The sequence below is a fragment of the Salmo trutta genome, chromosome 16 (assembly GCF_901001165.1).
Source record: "Salmo trutta chromosome 16, fSalTru1.1, whole genome shotgun sequence".
Lineage (NCBI taxonomy): Eukaryota > Metazoa > Chordata > Actinopteri > Salmoniformes > Salmonidae > Salmo > Salmo trutta.
The window spans coordinates 3,474,455-3,500,226 of NC_042972.1; the positions used below are offsets into that span (position 1 = coordinate 3,474,455).

General features: G+C 45.6%; 2 protein-coding genes and 2 long non-coding RNA genes across 6 annotated transcripts in view; 2 read left to right on the forward strand and 2 right to left on the reverse strand.

The window, feature by feature from the left end:
• Positions 1-13,936, forward strand: part of atrip (ATR interacting protein) — a 37,063-nt gene extending 23,127 nt beyond the window's left edge. The window contains exons 10-14 of the mRNA XM_029692801.1: positions 945-1,087; positions 2,758-2,849; positions 4,219-4,305; positions 7,462-7,741; positions 13,512-13,936. Coding sequence (XP_029548661.1) covers positions 945-1,087; positions 2,758-2,849; positions 4,219-4,305; positions 7,462-7,741; positions 13,512-13,585 — 676 coding nt within the window. The 3' untranslated portion in view covers positions 13,586-13,936. The remainder of the gene's footprint in view (positions 1-944; positions 1,088-2,757; positions 2,850-4,218; positions 4,306-7,461; positions 7,742-13,511) is intronic.
• On the forward strand, positions 1,093-2,679 carry LOC115149963 (uncharacterized). Its single transcript, XR_003867008.1, has 2 exons — positions 1,093-1,170; positions 1,225-2,679. It is a non-coding gene; the product is annotated as an uncharacterized LOC115149963 (long non-coding RNA).
• Positions 13,937-15,423: 1,487 nt separating the features above from the next.
• Positions 15,424-16,860, reverse strand: LOC115149964 (uncharacterized). Its single transcript, XR_003867009.1, has 2 exons — positions 16,631-16,860; positions 15,424-16,248 (listed from the first exon to the last, which is right to left on the reverse strand). It is a non-coding gene; the product is annotated as an uncharacterized LOC115149964 (long non-coding RNA).
• Positions 16,861-16,888: 28 nt separating this feature from the next.
• Positions 16,889-25,772, reverse strand: shisa10.1 (shisa family member 10, tandem duplicate 1). Of its 3 annotated transcripts, none has more exons than XM_029692806.1 (5): positions 25,630-25,772; positions 24,362-24,515; positions 20,285-20,412; positions 17,772-18,014; positions 16,889-17,272 (listed from the first exon to the last, which is right to left on the reverse strand). In XM_029692806.1, the coding sequence occupies exons 1-5, from the start codon at positions 25,691-25,693 to the stop codon at positions 17,025-17,027; spliced, it is 837 nt and encodes a 278-aa protein (XP_029548666.1). In that variant the 5' UTR covers positions 25,694-25,772; the 3' UTR covers positions 16,889-17,024. The 3 variants fall into 3 exon arrangements, with proteins under 3 accessions (XP_029548666.1, XP_029548665.1, XP_029548664.1); XM_029692805.1 differs by having other exon boundaries at positions 20,285-20,415; XM_029692804.1 differs by having other exon boundaries at positions 20,285-20,418.

Below are 25,772 nucleotides of genomic sequence, written 5' to 3' on the forward strand. Positions count from 1 at the left end.
GGATGCCGTTCTGGTCCTGCAGCCTTGCGAGGGTTAACACGCTTAAATGACTTACCCACATCAACCACGGAGAATGAGAGCGCACAGTCCTCGTGAGCATTGGGGGCCCACGTCAGCGGCTCAATGTTTTCCTTGAAGCAGGCAAAGAAGAGGTTTAGCTTGTCTGAGAGCGAGGCGTCGGGGTTGTCCACGACGTGGCTGGTTTTCCCTTTATAATCCGTGATGGTCTGGAGTCCCTGCCCACATACGTGTGGTGTCTGAGCCGCTGAATTGCGTTCTAATCGTCACAGTGAGAGCAACATCCTCTGTGCACTTCCTGATGAACCCTGTCACGGAGTCGGTGTATACATCTATACTATTCTCAGAGGTGACCCGATCATTTTCCCAGTTCGCGTGATCAAAACATAGATTCCGATTTGGTCAGAACGGTGTTGAACTGTCCTTACCACGGGAGGAGCAGAATGGAGGTGTGATCTGATTTGCCGTAGGGAGGGCGGGAGAGGGCCTTGCAGCCGTCCCAGAAGGGAGAGTAGCGATGTTCCAAGGTCCGTGTTGCGCTTGTACCACAGGAGATGTGTTTGATAGAATTTCGCTAGCGTTTTCCGCTGTTGCGCCTTCTTCACCACACTGTCTGTGTGGGTGGACCATTTCAGTTTGTCTGTGATGTGTACGCCGAGCAACTTTTAAAACTTTCCACTCATGTTTTGAGTTTAGGGGGTGTGTCTCAATATCTATCAATTTATCAATTTTTGTAGTAAAAAATAAATAAAAAATGTCCACAACAATCCATGTATTAAATGGGAGACATTAGAGATGTGGGAAAAAATGGTTGTGTTTTGTTCTGCCTCGGCTAAGGGGTAGCTCAAAAACTAAAGCCCGTTTTGAGGATTGGCCATAAGCCTACTACGTTTAGTTATATCATGTATTGTTTTACCTCCTTGCAGGTTCCAGTGTGTTGTGTCCAGTCCAGCTCTGTCTCGCTGCCTGTCTCTAGACTCGTCCTACCAGACCCTGTCTCTGTCTGTCTCCCTACTAGCTGGCCTGGCCCACAGCGATGAGCTAGCTTTTAGAATCTGCTGTCATGCAGGTAACTACGGGGCCTCCTCTGTAACTAAGGGGCGCGGCCTCTGCTGTGATACAGGTAACTAGGGGGCCTCTGCTGTCGTACAGGTAACTACGGGGCCTCCTCTGTAACTAAGGGACGCGGCCTCTGCTGTGATACAGGTAACTAGGGGGCCTCTGCTGTCGTACAGGTAACTAAGGGGCCTCCTCTGCTGTCGTACAGGTAACTAAGGGGCCTCCTCTGCTGTCGTACAGGTAACTAAGGGGCCTCCTCTGCTGTCGTACAGGTAACTAAGGGGCCTCCTCTGCTGTCGTACAGGTAACTAAGGGGCCGCCTCTGCTGTCGTACAGGTAACTAAGGGGCCTCCTCTGCTGTCGTACAGGTAACTAGGGGGCCTCCTCTGCTGTCGTACAGGTAACTAAGGGGCCTCTGCTGTCGTACAGGTAACTAGGGGGCCTCCTCTGCTGTCGTACAGGTAACTAGGGGGCCTCCTCTGCTGTCGTACAGGTAACTAGGGGGCCTCCTCTGCTGTCGTACAGGTAACTAAGGGGCCTCCTCTGCTGTCGTACAGGTAACTAAGGGGCCTCTGCTGTCGTACAGGTAACTAAGGGGCCTCTGCTGTCGTACAGGTAACTAGGGGCCTCTGCTGTCGTACAGGTAACTAGGGGGCCTCCTCTGCTGTCGTACAGGTAACTAAGGGGCCTCCTCTGCTGTCGTACAGGTAACTAGGGTGCCTCCTCTGCTGTCATACAGGTAACTAGGGGGCCTCCTCTGCTGTCGTACAGGTAACTAAGGGGCCTCCTCTGCTGTCGTAGAGGTAACTAAGGGGCCTCCTCTGCTGTCGTACAGGTAACTAAGGGGCCTCTGCTGTCGTACAGGTAACTAAGGGGCCTCTGCTGTCGTACAGGTAACTAGGGGGCCTCCTCTGCTGTCGTACAGGTAACTAAGGGGCCTCTGCTGTCGTACAGGTAACTAAGGGGCCTCTGCTGTCGTACAGGTAACTAAGGGGCCTCTGCTGTCGTACAGGTAACTAGGGGGCCTCCTCTGCTGTCGTACAGGTAACTAAGGGGCCTCTGCTGTCGTACAGGTAACTAGGGGGCCTCCTCTGCTGTCGTACAGGTAACTAGGGGGCCTCCTCTGCTGTGATACAGGTAACTAGGGGGCCTCCTCTGCTGTCGTACAGGTAACTAGGGGGCCTCCTCTGCTGTCGTACAGGTAACTAGGGGGCCTCCTCTGCTGTCGTACAGGTAACTAAGGGGCCTACTCTGCTGTCGTACAGGTAACTAGGGGGCCTCCTCTGCTGTCGTACAGGTAACTAGGGGGCCTCCTCTGCTGTCGTACAGGTAACTAGGGGGCCTCCTCTGCTGTCGTACAGGTAACTAGGGGGCCTCTGCTGTCGTACAGGTAACTAAGGGGCCTCTGCTGTCGTACAGGTAACTAGGGGGCCTCCTCTGCTGTGATACAGGTAACTAGGGGCCTCCTCTGCTGTCGTACAGGTAACTAGGGGCCTCCTCTGCTGTCGTACAGGTAACTAAGGGGCCTCCTTCACGTTCATTGATTAGATGACGTTATGTACTTTACCAACGTTTTCAGAGCTGGAATAAGTGAACAATCAATTAAAAAGAGATGTAAGGCACGTTTAATAAATATGTATTTCTCTGTATATGGTGGTGATGATATTGTTGTCCCTCCAGACTGGTGTCTGTTCCTGAAGGTATTCCAGTACATCACCTCCAGACCTGACAAGACCGTCACAGACTCTCACTGGTCTCAGCTGGAGGTGGAGGTAACGTTGCTTGACCTCAGATCAGTGTTGTTGAAAACAGAACAAAATCGCAACTACTGTGTTGGGGAGGGGGACCTCTGATATCTCTGATCTGATAGAAAACATGTTTCTGTTTATATATGCTGTATGTCTGTTTATATATGCTGTATGTCTGTTTATATATGCTGTGTGTCTGTTTATACATGCTGTATGTCTGTTTATATATGCTGTATGTCTGTTTATATATGCTGTATGTCTGTTTATATATGCTGTGTGTCTGTTTATACATGCTGTATGTCTGTTTATACATGCTGTATGTCTGTTTATACATGCTGTGTGTGTCTGTTTATACATGCTGTATGTCTGTTTATACATGCTGTCTTTCTGTCTGGTTATACATGCTGTATGTCTGTTTATACATGCTGTGTGTCTGGTTATACATGCTGTGTGTCTGGTTATACATGCTGTATGTCTGGTTATACATGCTGTGTGTCTGGTTATACATGCTGTGTGTCTGTTTATACATGCTGTATGTCTTGTTATACATGCTGTGTGTGTGGTTATACATGCTGTATGTCTGGTTATACATGCTGTCTGTCTGTCTGGTTATACATGCTGTCTGTCTGTCTGGTTATACATGCTGTCTGTCTGTCTGGTTATACATGCTGTCTGTCTGTCTGTCTGGTTATACATGCTGTCTGTCTGTCTGGTTATACATGCTGTCTGTCTGTCTGTTTATACATGCTGTCTGTCTGTTTATACATGCTGTCTGTGTGTCTGTTTATACATGCTGTCTGTGTGTCTGTTTATACATGCTGTCTGTGTGTCTGTTTATACATGCTGTCTGTGTGTCTGTTTATACATGCTGTCTGTGTGTCTGTTTATACATGCTGTCTGTGTGTCTGTTTATACATGCTGTCTGTGTGTCTGTTTATACATGCTGTCTGTCTGTCTGGTTATACATGCTGTCTGTGTGTCTGGTTATACATGCTGTCTGTGTGTCTGGTTATACATGCTGTCTGTGTGTCTGGTTATACATGCTGTCTGTGTGTCTGTTTATACATGATGTCTGTGTGTCTGGTTATACATGCTGTCTGTGTGTCTGTTTATACATGATGTCTGTGTGTCTGGTTATACATGCTGTCTGTGTGTCTGGTTATACATGCTGTCTGTGTGTCTGGTTATACATGCTGTCTGTGTGTCTGGTTATACATGCTGTCTGTGTGTCTGTTTATACATGCTGTCTGTGTGTCTGTTTATACATGCTGTCTGTGTGTCTGTTTATACATGCTGTCTGTGTGTCTGTTTATACATGCTGTCTGTGTGTCTGTTTATACATGCTGTCTGTGTGTCTGTTTATACATGCTGTCTGTCTGTTCTCTATTGGCAGGTGGTGCGTTTCCTGACCAGTCTGTTCAATAGGAAAGCTTCCACGTGGAGTGTGTTTGCTGAGTCGTCCTGTCAGTGCCACAGTGAGGTAAGAAGCAGAGCTGTTTGTCAGCGGTATAGAAATAGAATGAATAGCTTGGGTATTGGAACCTCTCACTATAATGACCTGAATGGGGACACCATTGGAACCTCTCACTATAATCACCCGAATAGGGACACCATTGGAACCTCTCACTGTAATGACCTGAATGGGGACGCCATTGGAACCTCTCACTGTAATGACCTGAATGGGGACACCATTGGAACCTCTCACCATAATGACCTGAATGGGGACACCATTGGAACCTCTCACCATAATGACCTGAATGGGGACACCATTGGAACCTCTCACTGTAATGACCTGAATGGGGACACCATTGGAACCTCTCACTATAATGACCTGAATGGGGACGCCATTGGAACCTCTCACCATAATGACCTGAATGGGGACGCCATTGGAACCTCACTATAATGACCTGAATGGGGACGCCATTGGAACCTCTCACCATAATGACCTGAATGGGGACGCCATTGGAACCTCTCACTATAATGACCTGAATGGGGACACCATTGGAACCTCACTGTAATGACCTGAATGGGGACGCCATTGGAACCTCTCACCATAATGACCTGAATGGGGACGCCATTGGAACCTCACCATAATGACCTGAATGGGGACGCCATTGGAACCTCTCGCCATAATGACCTGAATGGGGACGCCATTGGAACCTCTCACCATAATGACCTGAATGGGGACACCATTGGAACCTCTCACCGTAATGACCTGAATGGGGACGCCATTGGAACCTCTCACTGTAATGACCTGAATGGGGACATCATTGGAACCTCTCACTATAATGACCTGAATGGGGACACCATTGGAACCTCTCACCATAATGACCTGAATGGGGACGCCATTGGAACCTCACTGTAATGACCTGAATGGGGACGCCATTGGAACCTCACACCATAATGACCTGAATGGGGACACCATTGGAACCTCTCACCATAATGACCTGAATGGGGACGCCATTGGAACCTCTCACTGTAATGACCTGAATGGGGACACCATTGGAACCTCTCACTATAATGACCTGAATGGGGACGCCATTGGAACCTCTCACCATAATGACCTGAATGGGGACGCCATTGGAACCTCACTGTAATGACCTGAATGGGGACGCCATTGGAACCTCTCACCATAATGACCTGAATGGGGACGCCATTGGAACCTCTCACTATAATGACCTGAATGGGGACACCATTGGAACCTCACTGTAATGACCTGAATGGGGACGCCATTGGAACCTCTCACCATAATGACCTGAATGGGGACGCCATTGGAACCTCACCATAATGACCTGAATGGGGACGCCATTGGAACCTCTCACCATAATGACCTGAATGGGGACGCCATTGGAACCTCTCACCATAATGACCTGAATGGGGACGCCATTGGAACCTCTCACCATAATGACCTGAATGGGGACGCCATTGGAACCTCTCACTGTAATGACCTGAATGGGGACACCATTGGAACCTCTCACTATAATGACCTGAATGGGGACACCATTGGAACCTCTCACTATAATGACCTGAATGGGGACACCATTGGAACCTCTCACTATAATGACCTGAATGGGGACGCCATTGGAACCTCTCACCATAATGACCTGAATGGGGACGCCATTGGAACCTCTCACTATAATGACCTGAATGGGGACACCATTGGAACCTCTCACTATAATGACCTGAATGGGGACACCATTGGAACCTCTCACTATAATGACCTGAATGGGGACGCCATTGGAACCTCTCACCATAATGACCTGAATGGGGACGCCATTGGAACCTCTCACTATAATGACCTGAATGGGGACACCATTGGAACCTCTCACTATAATGACTTGAACGGGGACACCATTGGAACCTCTCACCGTAATGACCTGAATGGGGACGCCATTGGAACCTCTCACTATAATGACCTGAATGGGGACACCATTGGAACCTCACCATAATGACATGAATGGGGACACCATTGGAACCTCTCGCCATAATGTCCTGAATGGGGACGCCATTGGAACCTCTCACCATAATGACCTGAATGGGGACGCCATTGGAACCTCACCATAATGACCTGAATGGGGACGCCATTGGAACCTCACCATAATGACCTGAATGGGGACACCATTGGAACCTCACCATAATGACCTGAATGGGGACGCCATTGGAACCTCACCATAATGACCTGAATGGGGACGCCATTGGAACCTCTCACCATAATGACCTGAATGGGGACGCCATTGGAACCTCTCACTGTAATGACCTGAATGGGGACGCCATTGGAACCTCACTGTAATGACCTGAATGGGGACGCCATTGGAACCTCACTGTAATGACCTGAATGGGGACGCCATTGGAACCTCTCACTATAATGACCTGAATGGGGACGCCATTGGAACCTCACTGTAATGACCTGAATGGGGACACCATTGGAACCTCACTGTAATGACCTGAATGGGGACGCCATTCTATTCATTGTAATTCTATAGTCAGATCTTTGGAGAGTTGGACAACCAACGTGTCTTTGGCGTCTGTCATGGAAATTCTTATCTGTTGACATGGAATTTTTTTTTAATGTCTAAGAGTAGGAACCCAGATTTTATTTATTAACATCGTCTGACCGTGGTTGTGTCACGAGAATTCTTCTCCCAATTGTTGAACTCAACAATCACTTAAGCTTTGACCAATTCCCAGAGGTTTGTAAGACCCTGGTTAATGACGAATTAGACAAAGCCCTCAGTCTGCAATAGATCAATCCTTTATTCAGAGAGTACTCTGAAGTAAAAAATGAGAACACAGTCATTTTATAACATAAACACACACCAGTAGAAACTCCATCTCTCTTTCAGGTAGGGGCTGTATCTTTTTCCACAGTTCACATTCCTAGCTTATCACTTTTCTACCGACAGTTTCTAGCCATTCCTCTCCTTCCTAGATTAGAGGGTTCTTGGAAAGGACGTCTTTCCTGTTTTCAGAGTTATAACTAGGTCATCTGTAGTTCACATTGCTACAAAGTAACACGATGGCCTAGTCACACACACATTTCATACAATTATATGGTTTCAGGGTGGAATAGTTTAGTCATTACCTTTAAACATATAAATTCCTTTATCAGGTTGTCTGTCTGTCTCTCTGTGAGCAGGTAGTGAAGACCACGGTAGTGCTACTCCACAGGCAGTGGCTGGACCTCCGGGGCCGAGTGGAGGGGAGCCTTTGGGGCGATTCAGCGATCCAAAACCCAGCGTGGTGCTCCTCTCCTGGGGTTGATCTGCTAAGGGAGGCTCTGATGCTACTCCACTGGCTCTTCCTCAACAACAGTAGCTTCTCAGAGCACTGCCTCCCTGTCCTCCACATGTATGACCAGATGATTCCTGCCATTAGAGACACCTTCAGGAGGATCCCCCACCTCTCAGAGAGTGAAGGTAGGTAGTAGAGCTGGGGTGGGCAAACGATGTCCCGTGGGCCAAATCTTTTTTTTTAGAGGTTATGTAAAATAAAATATACACTGAAGAAAAATATAAACGCAAAATGGAAAGTGTTGGTCCCGTGTTCCATGAGCTGAAGAAAAAAAAAAGATCCCAGGGATTTTCCATACGCACAAAAAATTCTGTGCACAAATTTGTTTACATCCCTGTTAGTGAGCATTTCTCCTTTGCCAAGATAATCCATCCACCTGACAGGTGTGGCATATCAAGAAGCTGATTAAACAGCATGATCAAAGATGGCGCCGACAGACATAGCAGCTCGGGTTCTAGCTCCTAAAGCAACTTTGCAGTATTTTGTTTTTTTGTGTGTTATTTCTTACATCAAATCAAATGTTATTGGTCACATACACATGGTTAGCAGATGTTAATGTGAGTGTAGCGAAATGCTTGTGCTTCTAGTTCTGACAGTGCAGTAATATCTAACAAGTAATCTAACAAATTCACAACAATTACCTAATACACACACTGTAAGGGGATGGAATAAGAATATATAAATATATTGATGAGCGATGACCGAGCGGCATAGGCAAGATGGTATAAAATACAGTATATACATATGAGATGAGTAATGTAGGGTATGTAAACATTATTAAAGTGGCATTATTTAAAGTGACTAGTGATACATTTATTAAATCCATCTATTAAAGTGGCCAGTGATTCGAGTCAGTATGTTGGCAGCAGCCACTCAATGTTAGTGATGGCTGTTTAACAGTCTGATGGCCTTGAGATAGAAGCTGTTTTTCAGTCTCTCGGTCCCAGCTTTGACGCACCTGTACTGACCTCGCCTTCTGGATGATAGCGGGGTGAACAGGCAGTGGCTCGGGTGGTTGTTGTCGTCCTTGATGATCTTTTTGGCCTTCCTGTGACATCGGGTGCTGTAGGTGTCCTGGAGGGCAGGTAGTTTGTCCCCGGTGATGCGTTGTGCAGACCGAACCACCCTCTGAAGAGCCTTACGGTTGAGGGCGGTGCAGTTGCCGTCCCAGGCGGTGATACATCCCGACAGGGTGCTCTCGATTGTGCATCTGTAAAAGTTTGAGTGTTTTTGGTGACAAGCCAAATTTCTTCAGCCTCCTGAGGTTCTTCACCACGCTGTCTGTGTGGGTGGACCATTTGTTTGTCCGTGATGTGTACGCCGAGGAACTTAAAACTTTCCACCTTCTCCACTACTGTCCCGTCGATGTGGATAGGGGCGGTGCTCCCTCTGCTGTTTCCTGAAGTCCACTATCAGCTCCTTTGTTTTGTTGATATTGAGTGAGAGGTTATTTTCCTGATGGTTTGCGCTTTCAGTTTTGCGCAAATGCTGCCGTCAATCCACGGTTGCTGGTTAGGGAAGGTTTTAATACTCACAGTGGGTACAACATCTCCAATGCACTTCCTAATAACTCACTCACGAGTCAGCGTATACGTCGATGTTAATGTCTGAGGCTACCACCCATTGGATAGACCTAAGCACAGACGCTTCCTGTTTTAGTTTCTGCCTATAGGAGGGGAGCAACAAGATGGAGTCATGGTCAGATTTGCCGAAGGGAGGGCAGGGGAGGGCCTTGTATGCATCGTGGAAGTTAGAGTAGCAGTGATCCAGTGTTTTGCTCAAGCGAGTACAACAATCAATGTGCTGGTAGAATTTAGGTAGCCTTAGGTAGCTCAAATTAGCTTTATTAAAATCCCCAGCTACAATAAATGCAGCCTCAGGATATATGGTTTCCAGTTTACATGGAGTCCAGTGAAGTTCTTTTCAAGGCCGTCGACGTATACTACACTGGATTTTGTGCAAACTGGAAACCACATGTCCTGAGGCCGCATTCATTGTAGCTGGAGATTTCAACAAAGCAAAGTTGAGGAAAACGCTACCGAAGTTCTACCAACACATTGACTGTAGGAAAAAACTATCGACCGCTGCTACTCCCTCTGCTGGCCCGCCTCCGCCCTCCCTTCGGCAAATCAGATCACGACTACATTTTGCTCCTCCCTTCCTATAGGCAAATCAAATCAAAGTTTATTTGTCACGTGCGCCGAATACAACAGGTGTAGGACCTTACAGTGAAACGCTGAATACAACAGGTGTAGACCTTACAGTGAAACGCTGAATACAACAGGTGTAGACCTTACAGTGAAATGCTTACTTACAGGCTCTAACCAATAGTGCAAAAAAAAGGTATTCGGTGAACAATAGATAAGTAAAGAAATAAAAACAACAGTAAAAAGACAGGCTATAAAAAGTAGCGAGGCTACATACAGACACCGGTTAGTCAGGCGGATTGAGGTAGTATGTACATGTAGATATGGTTAAAGTGACTATGCATAAATGATGAACAGAGAGTAGCAGTAGCGTAAAAGTGGGGTTGGCGGGTGGTGGGACACAATGCAGATAGCCCGGTTAGCCAATGTGCGGGAGCACTGGTTGGTCGGACCAATTGAGGTAGTATGTACATGAATGTATAGTTAAAGTGACTATGCATATATGATAAACAGAGAGTAGCAGCAACGTAAAAAGAGGGGTTAGGGGGGCACACAACTCAAACAGGAAGTACCTGTGCTATGGTCTGTTCAACGCTGGTCTGACCAATCGGAATCCATGCCTCAAGATTGTTTTGATCACGCGGACTGGGATAACATTGACACGGACACTGTGACTGAGTTCATCAGGAAGTGTATAGGGGATGTTGTTCCCACTGTGACTATTAAAACCTTCCCAAACCAGAAACCGTGGATAGATGGCAGCATTCGCGCAAAACTGAAAGCGCAAACCACCACATTTCATCATGGCAAGGTGACTGGGAATATGACTGAATATAAACAGTGTAGTTACTCCCTCTGTAAGGCAATCAAACAGCCAAAACGTCAGTACTGAGACAAAATGGAGTCGCAATTCAAAGACTCAGACATGAGACGTATGTGGCAGGGTCTACAGACAATCACGGATTACAAATAGAAATCCAGTCATGTCGCGGAGACCAACGGCTTGCTCCCGGACAAGCTGAACCCTTTCTTCGCTTTGAGGATAACACAGTGCCACCAACACGGCCTGCTACCAGGCTGTGGGCTCTCGTTCTCCGTGGCTGATGTGAGTAAGACATTTAAGCGCGTTAACCCTTGCATTTCTGCCGGCCCAGACGGCATCCCTAGCCGCGTCCTCAGAGCATGTGCAGACCAACTGGCTGGCTGGAGTGTTTACGGACATATTTAATCTCTCCCTATCCCACTCTGCTGTCTCCACTTGCTTCAAGATGTCACACCATTGTTCCTGTACCCAAGAAAGCGAAGGTAACTGAACTAAATGACTATCGCCCCGTAGCACTCACTCCTGTCATCATGAAGTGCTTTGAGAGACTAATCGTGGATCATATCACCTCCACCCTACCTGACACCAGAGACCCACTCCATTTGCTTACCGCCCCAATAGGTCCACAGACAATGCATTCGCCATCACACTGCCCACTGCCCTATCCCATCTAGACAAGAGGAATACCTATGTAAGAATGCTGTTCATTGACTATAGTTCAGCCTTGAACACCATAGTACCCTCCAAGCTCATCATTAAGCTCGGAGCCCTGGGTCTGAACCCCGCCCTGTACAACTTGGTCTTGGACTTCCTGATGGACCGCCCCCAGGTGGTGTAGGAAACAACATCTCCACTTTGCTGATCCTCAACACAGGGTCCGGTCCCCACAAGGGTGTGTTCTCAGCCCCCTCCTGTACTCCCTGTTCACCCACGACTGAGTGGCCATGCACGCCTCCAACTCAATCATCAAGTTTGCAGACGACACAACAGTAGCAGGCTTATTACCAACAACGACGAGACGGCCTACAGGGAGGTGGTGAGTGCCTGGGCAGAGTGGTGCCAGGAAAATAACCTCAACGTCAACAAAACGAAGTAGCAGATCGTGGACTTCAGGAGACAGCAGACGAAGCACTCCCCCATCCACATCGACGGGACAGCAGTGGAGAAGTTGGAAAGCTTCAAGTTCCTCGGCGTACACATCATTGACAAACTGAAACGGTCCAGCAACAGCACCTCTTCAACCTCAGGAGGCTGAAGGATTTCGGCTTGGCCCCTAAGACCCTCACAAACTTTTATAGATGCACAATCGAGAGCATCCTGTCGGGCTGTATCACCGCCTGGTACGGCAACTGCACCGCCCGCAACCGAAGGGCTCTTCAGAGGGTGGTGCGGTCTGACCAACGCATCACCGGGGGCACACTGTCTGCTTTCCAGGACACCTACACCACCCGATGTCACAGGAAGGCCAAAAAGATCATCAAGGACATCAACCACCTGAGCCACTGCCTGTTCACCCCGCTACCATCCAGAAGGCGAGGTCAGTACAGGTGCATCAAAGCTGGGACCGAGAGACTGAAAAACAGCTTGTATCTCAAGCCCTTCAGACAGCCATCACTAGCCGGCTACCTCCCGGTTACTCAACCCTACGTAGACATGGAATCACTACTCACTTTAATAATGTTTCCATACTGCTTTACTCATTTCATATGTATTTACTGTATTTTAGTCAATGCCACTCCGACATTGCTCATCCTAATATTTTTCTATTTGTTAATTACGTTTTACTTTTAGATTTGTCTGTTGTTGTGAATTGTTAGATACTACTGCACTGTTATAGCTAGGAACACAAGTCTTTGGCTACACCGTAATAACATCTGCTAAATATGTGTGTGACCAATAAAATTTGATTTGACACAGGTGCACCTTGTGCTGGGGACAATAAAAGGCCACTCTAGAATTTGCAGTTTTGTCACACAACACAATGTCACAGATGTCTCAAGTTTTGAGGGAGCGTTCAATTGGCATGCTGACTGCAGGAACGTCCACCAGAGCTATTGCCAAATAATTAAATGTTAATTTCTCTACCATAAGCCGCCTCCAACGTTGTCGAGAATTTGGCAGTACGTCCAACCGGCCGCACAAACACATGTATGGCGTTGTGTGGGCGAGCGTTTTGCTGTTGTGAACAGTGTGCCCCATGGTTATGGGAAGGCATAAGCTACGGACAACAAACACAATTGCTTTTTATCAATGGCAATTTTAATGTGCAGAGATACGGTGGCGATCCTGAGGCCCCATTGTCGTGCCATTCATCACCTCATGTTTCACCATGATAATACACGGCCCCATGATGCAAGAATCTGTACACAATTCCTGGAAGCTGAAAATGTCCCAGTTCATCCATGGCCTGCATACTCACCAGACATGTCATCCATTGAGCATGTTTGGGATGCTCTGGGTTGACGTGTACGACAGCGTGTTCCAGTTCCCGCCAATATCCTTCAACTTCGCACAGCCATTGAAGAGGAGTGGGACAACATTCCACAGCTTGATCAACTGTGCGTATGAGATGAGGCAAATGGTGGTCACACCAGATGCTGACTGGTTTTCTGATCCACGCCCCTACCTTTTTTTTTTTAATGGTATCTGTATTCCCAATCATGTGAAATCTATAGATTAGGGCCTAATGAATTTATTTAAATTGACTGATTTCCGTTTATAAAATGTTGCATGTTGCGTTTTATATTTTTATTCAGTATTTTTTTTTTTTTTAATTTTTAAACACTCCAGGCCACATTACAACTTGGTCCAAAAAGTTTGCCCGCACGTGTACCCGGACAATTATACATTGAACATCTCTTTCCTTGCAATGATCCTTTTTATGTGTCCAGTTTCCTGTCTAACTCGTGTATTCTGTTTTGTTAGAATTGGCTTTGGATGAGATTTGTCGTCCTGAGTCTGAGGATACTGAAGATATGGACATAGACACTGGCTCCTGACCAGTTGTTCCTTCTCTGGAGTAGCATTCAGTTACCCTTAGATGCTGATCTTGGGTCAGTTTCTGCATTTTCCCCCCCCCAATAATGGTTAAGGTTAGGCAGGGGGAAGATAACTGACCCCAGCCCTGCCCAGCGTCCCAACTGGGACCAGTTTCCCTATATTAGTGCACTACTTTTGATCAGAGCCCTGTAAAGTAGTGCCCAGAAAAGGGTCCAAATTGGGATGCAGAGAGTTGTTTTTTTTTCCTGAGGAATGCTGACTGTTCTTGATATTGGAACGTGAAAATATTCTGTGATTACTGTACTGACCTCTTTGAATCTATTAAATAACATCAGTGTTGCAAACGACAATTGTCATTTGTACTCAGTGTCATTGTTATGCCATGTAAGGTTCTTTATATAAAGTGTCAATGAAAATACTGGAGGAGGCCAGAGCACCAACAGATCTGGGACCAGGCTAAATAAAGATACAAGAGTTGAAGAAAAAAAATTAAGATATTTATTTGTCATTGTAGCAAAGTGGCATTTTTATTCCTGATAACATTTAAAACTACAGCATGTCATTCAAACAAGCAGCATGTTAAAGCAGATATGGCTGACAAGGTGCTCACAACCTGAAGTCACATGAACAGACAGACAAAGGCTGGTAAAATCCTGTCACGGCATGAGTCATAATACATCGAGTCAAACCAGGGTAAACCTACACGAAACAAGGCCCTTATTTTAAGTGTTTCTAAAATCCCCTATGGAACCATTTCCCTGTTTTGACAGCTAGGTTTTATGGGTATTATGACACATCCACTGTGGGGCTCTCAAACTAAACTCGGGACCTCAAAGCCTGTTCCCCTCTAATCAGGGACCGATTTAGACACCAGGTGGGCGATTCCCCTCTAATCAGGGACTGATTTAGACCTGGGACACCAGGTGGGTGATTCCCCCTCTAATCAGGGTCTGATTTAGACCTGGGACACCAGGTGGGTGATTCCCCCTCTAATCAGGGTCTGATTTAGACCTGGGACACCAGGTGGGTGATCCCCCTCTAATCAGGGTCTGATTTAGACCTGGGACACCAGGTGGGTGATTCCCCCTCTAATCAGGGACTGATTTAGACCTGGGACACCAGGTGGGCGATTCCCCTCTAATCAGGGACTGATTTAGACCTGGGACACCAGGTGGGTGATTCCCCCTCTAATCAGGGCCTGATTTAGACCTGGGACACCAGGTGGGTCCAATTTAATGATCAGGTAAGAACAGAAAACCAACAGCCTCCGTCCCTCGTCGAGTCAGAGTTGAATACCCCTGACATGGATAGAAACACGTGCGACGCGGACAAAACAACCCTGGGAAACAAGTTCTAACAACGAGGGTCGTGTAAAAGGGGTGCAACAGCATACTGAACGCAGACAGAAATACAACCAATAGCAGCCGACATGATTCTTTACTCCAACATGTATGTTCTACACAGCATATTTCTATCTGACCTTTTCCAGACCCTGACTTCACAGATACAGTGTGGAAAACCAGGGCTGGCTCCCAAAATAGTTCACTGCTTTTGACCAGGGCCCATAGGACCTTCCCTGTAGAGCATGGTGTTTGCAACGCCAGGGTTGTGGGTTTGATTCCCACGGGGGGCCATCACAGAAAAAAATAAATGTATGAAATGTATGCATTCATTACTGTAAGTCGCTCTGGATAAGAGCGTCTGCTAAATGACTAAAATGTAAAAAAAAAAAAAATGGAATAGGGGGGCTATTTGGGATGCAGACAGGAACATTATCAACAGAGAAGAGGTCACTCAGATAAAACATTTTTGAAAAAAAGCATTACATTTCATTTTAAGGCTGGTAGCGTTTCATTCAGCTTGGTTCACCTGCAAGGCTTGGTACAGAATGATTTTACATGATATCACAGCATAAGTGGGAAAACAAGGCATATTGTGGAGGTTTAACATTCTTGGACCGGTTTACGTCCAAAATGGCGCCCTATTCCCTACATAGGGCACTACTTTTGAGTTCATGGGGACATAGACACTACTTTAAAATGTCTAAAAAACACTGATGGTTTTATTTAAAAAAAAATATATATATATATATATAATTTGGTTAGACCAAGAATTTATGGTAAAAAAAAAAAAGGCACAATGGTTTCTTGCATCTAGTTTCTGTTACGAGACAGGATAGCTTGAAATTTTAATAGAACATACGTTTTACCACTAAACTAGATTTAGGTATATTTCATAATTGTGTGAATGAGGATTCAGACATTTTTGATTCTTGCCTGTCTTCTACTTTACGTCATTCAACTACAGTGCAAAATGTTTTTAAAGTGATTTTAACCACAGTTTGGGTTGCACAGTGAAGACAGAGGCACAGAAATACATGAAGATTCCCTTTTGGTGTTTTGTTTTAGACTGTAATAATAAACCTGGTCCTAAACGAGGTGTAGGATGCATCCCAAACACCACCCTATTCCCTATGTAGTGCACTACTTTTGACCAGGATAGTGCACTACATAGAGAGAATAGGGTGCTGTTAGGGATGCAACCAGTTCAGTTCTCTCCCAGGTGAGCTCTAGAAGCTCAGCGAATGGATCATGTTTGGAATGTGTGGGGTGGTGGGGAACTGGAGGGAGACCTGGGGTAGACGGGGGAACGGGAGGGAGACCTGGGGGAACGGGAGGGAGACCTGGGGTAGACGGGGGAACGGGAGGGAGACCTGGGGTAGACGGGGGGAAGGGGAGGGAGACCTGGGGTAGACGGGGGAACGGGAGGGAGACCTGGGTAGACGGGGGAACGGGAGGGAGACCTGGGGTAGACGGGGGAACGGGAGGGAGACCTGGGGTAGACGGGGGAACGGGAGGGAGACCTGGGGTAGACGGGGGAACGGGAGGGAGACCTGGGGTAGACGGGGGAACGGGAGGGAGACCTGGGGTAGACGGGGGAACGGGAGGGAGACCTGGGGTAGACGGGGGAACGGGAGGGAGACCTGGGGGAGACGGGGGGAACGGGAGGGAGACCTGGGGTAGACGGGGGAACGGGAGGGAGACCTGGGGTAGACGGGGGAACGGGAGGGAGACCTGGGGTAGACGGGGGAACGGGAGGGAGACCTGGGGTAGACGGGGGAACGGGAGGGAGACCTGGGGTAGACGGGGGAACGGGAGGGAGACCTGGGGTAGACGGGGGAACGGGAGGGAGACCTGGGGGAACGGGAGGGAGACCTGGGGTAGACGGGGGAACGGGAGGGAGACCTGGGGTAGACGGGGGAACGGGAGGGAGACCTGGGTAGACGGGGGAGACGGGGGAACGGGAGGGAGACCTGGGGTAGACGGGGGAACGGGAGGGAGACCTGGGGTAGACGGGGGAACGGGAGGGAGACCTGGGGTAGACGGGGGAACGGGAGGGAGACCTGGGGTAGACGGGGGAACGGGAGGGAGAATTGATTCAGTAGCCAGTCTTCGGAGGTTGGGAGTCCACGAAGGCAGGGTTGTAGGCAGGCTGAGCAGAGAGGAAGTCAGGCTGGACGGGAGGCGCGCCAGCCTGGGCTGGGTAGCCGGGTTGCTGGGCTGGGTAGCCGGGATGCTGGGCTGGGTAGCCGGGCTGAGCTGGAGGCTGGAAGGGGTAAGATGGCTGTCCTGGACTGAACCCAGCCTGACTATAAGGCACTGGGATAGCAGGCGGATAGGCTGAACCTGAGAGAGAGAGGACATTACCACACCAGAGGCACACACAGAGAGAACAAACCAGACAGAGGTGGGGTTTTTTGGGCAACTAGTCATAAGGTGGAACTAGAATGCTTCGACAGCAACCTAGAGAGATGCCCTCCTATAGGTTAACTCCAACCCTGTTCCTAGAGAGAGTATACCCTCCAGGAGGGTATCTCTCCAGGAACAGGGTTGGAGTTAAAACCTCCAGGAGGGGTATCTCTCCAGGAACAGGGTTGGAGTTAAAACCTCCAGGAACAGGGTTGGAGTTAAAACCTCCAGGAGGGTATCTCTCCAGGAACAGGGTTGGAGTTAAAACCTCCAGGAGGGTATCTCTCCAGGAACAGGGTTGGAGTTAAAACCTACAGGAGAGTAGTTCTCCAGGAACAGGGTTGGAGTTAAAACCTACAGGAGGGTATCTCTCCAGGAACAGGGGTCTGATAAAAGGGTGCCATTACATCATCACCTGTATGTCTATGACACTTACCAGTCTCTTGGTAGGGAGGGGGTGGTCCTGGTTGGAAGGGCTGTCCCTGGTTACCCGGTGCTGTGGGCATGGGCTGCCCTCCTCCGTAGCCGGGTTGAGGCTGAGCCCCATACCCAGGCTGGACGGGTACGGGCTGGTAGGCTGGGTACTGGGGGCCACCCTGGTAGATCTGGATGGGCTGCTGGGGTTGCTGTGTGAACTGGGTGTTCACCACTGTGGTGTGAGAGGTCGTGGCTATCACCGCTGTATGGAACGAGGCAGACAATAAATCAGAGGGTTAGTTCACACAGCTCTTTATTAAAAAGCATTGTTGTGGTGAAGATAGAACCTAGTGAAGCAGTTGTTTAAAGAGCTCTAGTGTCTGTTTAGAATGATGTTTCTAATACCCACAGCATAAAATATGTAGGTGGAAGCAGAGAGCTGTGCTGATAGACAGACTGAGGGACAGGTCAGAAATCATGCTTGATGATCAAAACAGGAAGTGGGAAGCTCCAGTCAGCTCAGTATGGAGGTTATCTGCCATAAAGCTTCCATCAGTCCAAAACGTATTTGGGTAAGAACAGCAGTGTTCTACAATATTGGAATGTTTGCTTTCATACTTTATTTTATTAATTCATTTTTTTTAATTCTCAGCGCAGCTCAAGTAATTTCTCCGTCAAAACCATTCAATTGAAGAGGAATGCGTCGTAATTGTTGGGGGCTGTGCACGCCACGTGGATGGGCTCAGAGCCACGTAGTTATGTCATGGGATGCTGGGATATCACATCTCAGTGTCTGTCTGTGGATTCTGATTAAGGCTTAAATGCCACTGGTTTAAAAAAAACACACATTTTACAAGAAGAAGTGTTCATTTATTTATTAAAAACAACCTGTTTAACATTGCCAGTTTCCAAATGTATTTAAGCTAATCTTACACCATAGGTCTACGAATGTTGAATCTTACAGTTATCAGCAATGCTCAAAATGTATAAATTCATGTTAATTCCATGTGTCGAATTCCAAACTAGTTGTTTTTTTTTATCCCTGAACTCGAGAGGAAAGATGTCATGTTTCATTAAGGTTAGGTTACAAACACTAGATTCCTTCTCCATTGTAACGAGGAAGTGGTTACATAATTGGGTGTTGCCTGAAATCAACCCTCATGTCCCATGCCAAATAGCAAACTATTCCTTTATATACTGCACTGGCAGGTCAAAAGTAGTGAACTATATTAGGGAACCGTTTGGGATACACCATCTTTGTTTGTTGGATTCCTCCCACCCACCCATCTGGTCTGACCACTTCCTGTATGACAGGTGGCTCTGAAGGCTCCGCCCCCCGTGGTGGGTTGCTACGGAAAGTATGAGTCAGACTCACTGCCTGGAAGAAACCCACCTTCTCATTCTAACCACAGATTCAGTAGGCACATGTTCAATAGACACGAAACAGGAGAACTTTTTTAATATTTTTTTTACATTTTTGTTAATTAAATGCCACTGTCTCAATCCACAAAAACAAGAGAAATTCTCATTCCAACAGCGCAGGTCAGCCGGATGATACCCGACTGGTTTCTGTTCAGTCGGCACCAAAACGAGACAACTTTTCAAACATGCGTGAAACACGGAAGGATCATCCAATAAGAAACGTGTTAGGGGGAAGTAGAATACTCCCACGTCTTGGCTACTAATTTTAGTCTCATCTGACCAGAGTAGCTTCTTCCATATGTTTGGGGAGTCTCCCACATGCCTTTTGGTGAACACCAAACGTGTTTGCTTATTTTTTTTCTTTAAGCAATGGCTTTTTTCTGGCCACTCTTCTGTAAAGCCCAGCTCTGTGGAGTGTACGGCTTAAAGTGGTCCTATGGACAGATACTCCAATCTCCGCTGTGGAGCTTTGCAGCTCCTTCAGGGTTATTTCTTTGGTCTCTTTGTTGCCTCTCTGATTAATGCCCTCCTTGCCTGGTCTGTGAGTTTTGGTGGGCGGCCCTCTCTTGGCAGGTTTGTTGTGGTGCCATATTCATTCCATTTTTTAATAATGGATTTAATGGTGCTCTGTGAAATGTTCAAAATGTCTTTCTTTTTTTATAACCCAACCTTGATCTGTACTTCTCCACAACTTTGTCCCTGACCTGTTTGGAGAGCTCCTTGGTCTTCATAGTGCCGCTTGCTTGGTGGTGTTGCAGACTCTGGGGCCTTTCAGAACAGGTGTGTATATATACTGAGATCATGTGACACTTAGATTGCACACAGGTGGACTTTATTGAACTAATTGTGACTTCTGAAGGTAATTGGTTGCGCCAGATCTTATTTAGGGGCTTTATAGCAAAGGAGGTGAATACATATGCACGCACCACTTTTCAGTTATTAATTATTTATTAAAGTTATATTTTTCATTTCACTCCACCAATTTGGACTATTTTGTGTATGTCCATTACAGGTTGTAATGCAACAAAATAGTAAATACTTTTGCAAGGCACTGTACGTCTGGGCTTCCGGCACATTGGAGTAAACATGTTGTGATCAAAGGAGACTTACGTCTGGGCTTCCGGCACATGTTGTACAAGCAGCAGCAGGGACACACGCAGCAAGAGATGAAAATAATCACGAAGATGACAGGTATTGCTATGAACGGCCAGATGGTGAACGTGCTACTGCTACTGCTACTGCTACTGGAATAGAGAGAAAACACAACAAATCAGTCAGAGAGAGAGACATTTATTTCTGAACTAACAAAGCCAGATCATAAAAAAAGACTTGTGAAATTGTACTGTTGCATAAAGCATTGCATCATATAGATATTGCATGTTAGCCCTGTGCAGCCAATAAGATACAGAAGGGGGCAATACTACGAACCAGGATCAAGGAGTTGAGCAGCTAACTTCTCTAAATAATCTGAAATAGTGTTTTATTATTTTTTAGAAAGATACATCTTGAAATGGGTTTAATTGATTCCACAACAACAAAAACATCTAGCTTTCTAAATGAATCAGACAAATCAACTTATTTCTGCTTGTTTATCAAAGTTAGCTGGCTAATTCATTGATCCTGTTCTATATAGCACTCAATTTTTAAGTTGTGTTGATGCTGCAACTCCTGTGAGGTTGATTTGAGGGGTGGGGGGGTGACAGAGCCTGTTCATGTATTATAAGGACGGATGCTTGTGCAAAGTTTTGTTTCACTGATCTGAAAAGAGCTTGGTTTGAAAGAGGAAGTGAGGGGGGGGGGGGCTGTAGTTGACATCTTCCAGACAGAATGCGTTTCGCAATCAGGCTAAGGTGTTGGTGGCTCGGCTGAGGGTTTCAGCCTTAGTGCAATAAAGAGATGTTTTTAAATGTTTTTTCAAGTCTCAGGCCAGGTTTGTAATAATCACACAATAAGCCTCAGTTCACTGAACCACACGGTCAGTGGTTTAATCTTTTAGTGTCTCAAATGGCTCCCTATTCCCATCGGAAAGTATTCAGACCCCTTGACTTTTTCCACATTTTGTTAAGTTACAACCTTATTTCTAAAATGGATTAAAAATGTTAAAATCCTAATTAATCTACACACAATACCCCATAATGACAAAGCGAAAACAGGTTTTAAAAAAAAATATAGAGAAATACCGTATTTACATTAGTATTCAGACCCTTTGCTACGAGATATTGAGCTCAGATGCATCCTGTTTCCATTGATCATCCTTGAGATGTTTCTACAACTTGATTGGAGTCCACCTGTGGTAAATTCAATTGATTGGACATGATTTGGAAAGGCACACACCTGTCTATATAAGGTCCCACAGTTGACAGTGCATGTCAGAGCAAAAACCAAGCCATGAGGTCGAAGGAATTGTCCGTTGAGCTCACAGACAGGATTGTGTCGAGGCACAGATCTGGGGAAGGGTACCAAAACATTTCTGCAGCATTGAAGGTCCCCAAGAACACAGTGGCCTCCATCATTCTTAAATGGAAGTTGTTTGGAACCACAGCATCATGCTGTGGGGATGTTATTCAGCGGCAGGGACTGGGAGACTAGTCAGGATCAAGGGAAAGATAAACGGAGCAAAGTACAGAGAGATCCTTGATGAAGTCCTGAGCGCTCTGGAGCAGGTTATCAGACTGGGGCGAAGGTTCACCTTCCAACAGGACAACGACCCTAAGCACACAGTCAAGACAATGCAGGAGTGGCTTCGGGACAAGTCTCTGAATGTCCTTGGGTGGCTTAGCCAGAGCCCGGACTTGAACCCGATTGAACATCTCTAGAGAGACTTGTGCAGCAATGCTCCCCATCCAACCTGACAGAGCTTGAGAGGATCTGCAGAGAAGAATGGGAGAAACTCCCCAAATACAGGTGTGCCAAGCTTGTAGCATCATACCCAAGAAGACTCAAATCTGTAATCACTGCCAAAGGTGCTTCAACAAAGTACTGAGTAAAGGGTCTGAATTAGAGGCCGACCGATTATGATTTTTCAACGCTGATACCGATTATTGGAGGGCCAAAAAAAAGCTGCTACCGATTAATTGGCCGATTTTTATTTCTTTATATATATATATATAATGACAATTACAACAATACTGAATGAACAACGAACACTTTTATTTTAACTTAATATAATACATAAATAACATCTATTTAGTCTCAAATAAATAATGAAACATGTTCAATTTAGTTTAAATAATGCAAAAACACAGTGTTGGAGAAGAAAGTAAAAGTGCAATATGTGCCATGTAAACAAGCTAACGTTTAAGTTCCTTGCTCAGAACATGAGAACATATGAAAGCTGGTGGTTCCTTTTAACATGATGGTTTAATATTCCCAGGTAAGAAGTTTTAGGTTGTAGTTATTATAGGAATTACAGGACTATTTCTCTCTATACCATTTGTATTTCATATATCTTTGACTATTGGATGTTCTTATAGGCACTATAGTATTGCCAGTCTAATCTCGGGAGTTGATAGGCTTGAAGTCATAAACAGCGCTGTGCTTCAAGCATTGCTAAGAGCTGCTGGCAAACGCAGTGCTGTTTGAATGAATGCTTACGAGCCTGCTGGTGCCTACCACCGCTCAGTCAGACTGCTCTATCAAATATCAAATCATAGACTTAATTACAATAAACACACTGAAATACGAGCCTTAGGTCATTAATATGGTAAAATCCGGAAACTATAATTTAGAAAACAAAACGTTTATTCTTTCAGTGAAATACGGAACCGTTCTGTATTTTATCGAATGGGTGGCAACACAGTCTAAATATTGTTGTTACATTGCACAACCTTTAATGTTGTGTCATAATTATGTAAAATTCTGGCAAATTAATTACGGTCTTTGTTAGAAAGAAATGGTCTTCACACAGTTCGCAACGAGCCAGGCGGCCCAAACTGCTGCATATACCCTGACTCTGCTTGCACAGAACGCAAGAGAAGTGACACCATTTCCCTAGTTAATATTGCCTGCTAACATGAATTTCTTTTAACTAAATATGCAGGTTTAAAAATATATATTTGTGTATTGATTTTAAGAAAGGCATTGATGTTTATGGTTAGGTACATTTGTGCAACGATTGTGCTTTTTTCGCAAATGCGCTTTTGTTAAATCATCACCCGTTTGGCCAAGTTGAAGTAGGCTGTGATTCGATAATAAATTAACAGGCACCGCATTGATTGTATGCAACGCAAGACAAGCTACTAGTAATATCGTCAACCATGTGTAGTTAACTCGTGACGATGTTAAGATTGATTTGTTTTTTTCATAAGTTTAATGCTAGCTAGCAACTTACGCGAGTGCATCAAGGAGCCAAGGTAACAGGTGGTCTAGCCTGCCACGCGGTCTCCTCGTGGATTGCAAAGTAATCGGCGTCCAAAAATGACGATATACCGATTGTCATGAAAACTTGAAATCAGCTCTGATTTAATCGGTCGACCACTAGTCTGAATACTTATGTAAATGTGATATTTCATTTTTAATACATTTGCAAAAATGTCTAAAAACCTGTTTTTGCTTTGTCATTATGGGGTATTGTGATGTCATTATGGGGTATTGTGATGTCATTATGGGGTATTGTGATGTCATTATGGGGTATTGTGATGTCATTATGGGGTATTGTGATGTCATTATGGGGTATTGTGATGTCATTATGGGGTATTGTGTGTAGATTGATGAGGGGGGAAAAAAACAATTCAATAAACTTTAGAATAAAAACAATTCAATAAACTTTAGAATAAAACGTAACAAAATATCAAGGGGTCTGAATACTTTCCAAATGCACTACTTTAGACCAGAGCCCTATTCCCTATATAGTGCACTACTTTAGACCAGGGCCCTATTCCCTATATAGTGCACTACTTTAGACCAGAGCCCTATTCCCTATATAGTGCACTACTTTAGACCAGGGCCCTATTCCCTATATAGTTCACTACTATAGACCAGAGCCCTATTCCCTATATAGTGCACTACTATAGACCAGAGTCCTATTCCCTATATAGTGCACTACTATAGACCAGGGCCCTATTCCCTATATAGTGCACTACTATAGACCAGGGCCCTATTCCCTATATAGTGCACTACTATAGACTAGGGCCCCAATGGGGCATAGGGTACCATTTGATTAGGACATAGTTTTTTTTGTCCTCCTACCTTAAATAACAGCTGTCCTGTTCCAACTTGCTCTGTCCGTAGATGCAGCAGTATCTATTGTCACACGTTCCACAGCACCCCCCATATGTACCGCAGTACTGCTTGGAATGGTATTGGCTCTTAGCATCTAAGTAGCCCTCACAGTCATCACCAGCTGAGTAGAAAGGAGAAAGACATCATTGGTTTGAGTTGGGACAAAAAGTTTGGGAGAAAATACATGGTATAGTCTGACTTGAAATGACAACAGCAATAACATTGACAGGTATACAACAAAACACAACAGAGTTAATGAGGAAGTTTGATTAAGCTGACCCACAGTGCACCTGGCTATGGCCCACGACATGAAAAGGGCAAAAGCAGTGAAGGAGGAGCGCTCTTCTCAAAATCAACAGTTATCTGTGTTCGACATCGCCAAAACAACTGCTATGCAGATGTGGACTAAAGCGAATCTGATTGAATTGGCCACTTAGAAAGTTTGGAGATTATCTGAAGCCTAAAACAAGGTGGATGTCCATGCAGCTACTAGAGGATAACGTAAAGTCATGAGATGGCAGGCCTGCCAGACAAAACATCCTTGATTGCTTCCTCAAGATCTGGTTTATCTAATTACAGTAAATAGGATGTGACTGAACTCTCACAATCAGGCGCAGAGCAAATTATAAATGGATCTCTCTCTGGCTAAATGCCCTCAAAATATTGTGACATGGAACCAGACACTTTATTTTTTAAATGTATTTTTTAACTTTAGCTAGTTTTACAACTAAGTTAACAGCAAACACATATTGCATGTTTAACACGTGAATCCACTCAGAAATACACAGGTCTAGTTGGTAAACCCCAGTAACTACTGAGGAAGTGGATATTGCGAAAGACAGAAATGATACAGTTAAATTAGATAGATAATATACTACATAACGACGTTACGTCCATGTTTGACAGTGACAGAACATAACCCTTCTTTCTCTATACCAATAATGTACTTAAAACCCTCTTATTAATAAAGTGTTAAGGCAAAGTCATATGAAACAGTCATTAAAAAGATGTAGTTATGAACTAGGTTTAGCAGCATGTTTGCCAGACTCGCCCCTTTACCTGAACCGAAAATGAAAGATGTACTTTCACATAGCTAGCTAACTGTTAATTAAACATCTAACGTTAACTAGCTTTTTTTGGGGAGGAAAAAAAAAAAAAAAAAACTCTTAGCTACAATGTCACAAACTGATACGGACAATATTTGTTAATGATTGATTTCCAATTGACTAACTCACCGGTCACGAAGGGGATTATAGTCCCACATAAGAGGAGCATAACAACGCACAGATTCTCCGCCATGGTTTCGTGTCCTCAGAGATGCTACTAACGAGCACAACCGCCTGTCCCAGTCCGGAATACTGGCGGTTCTTCTTCCATG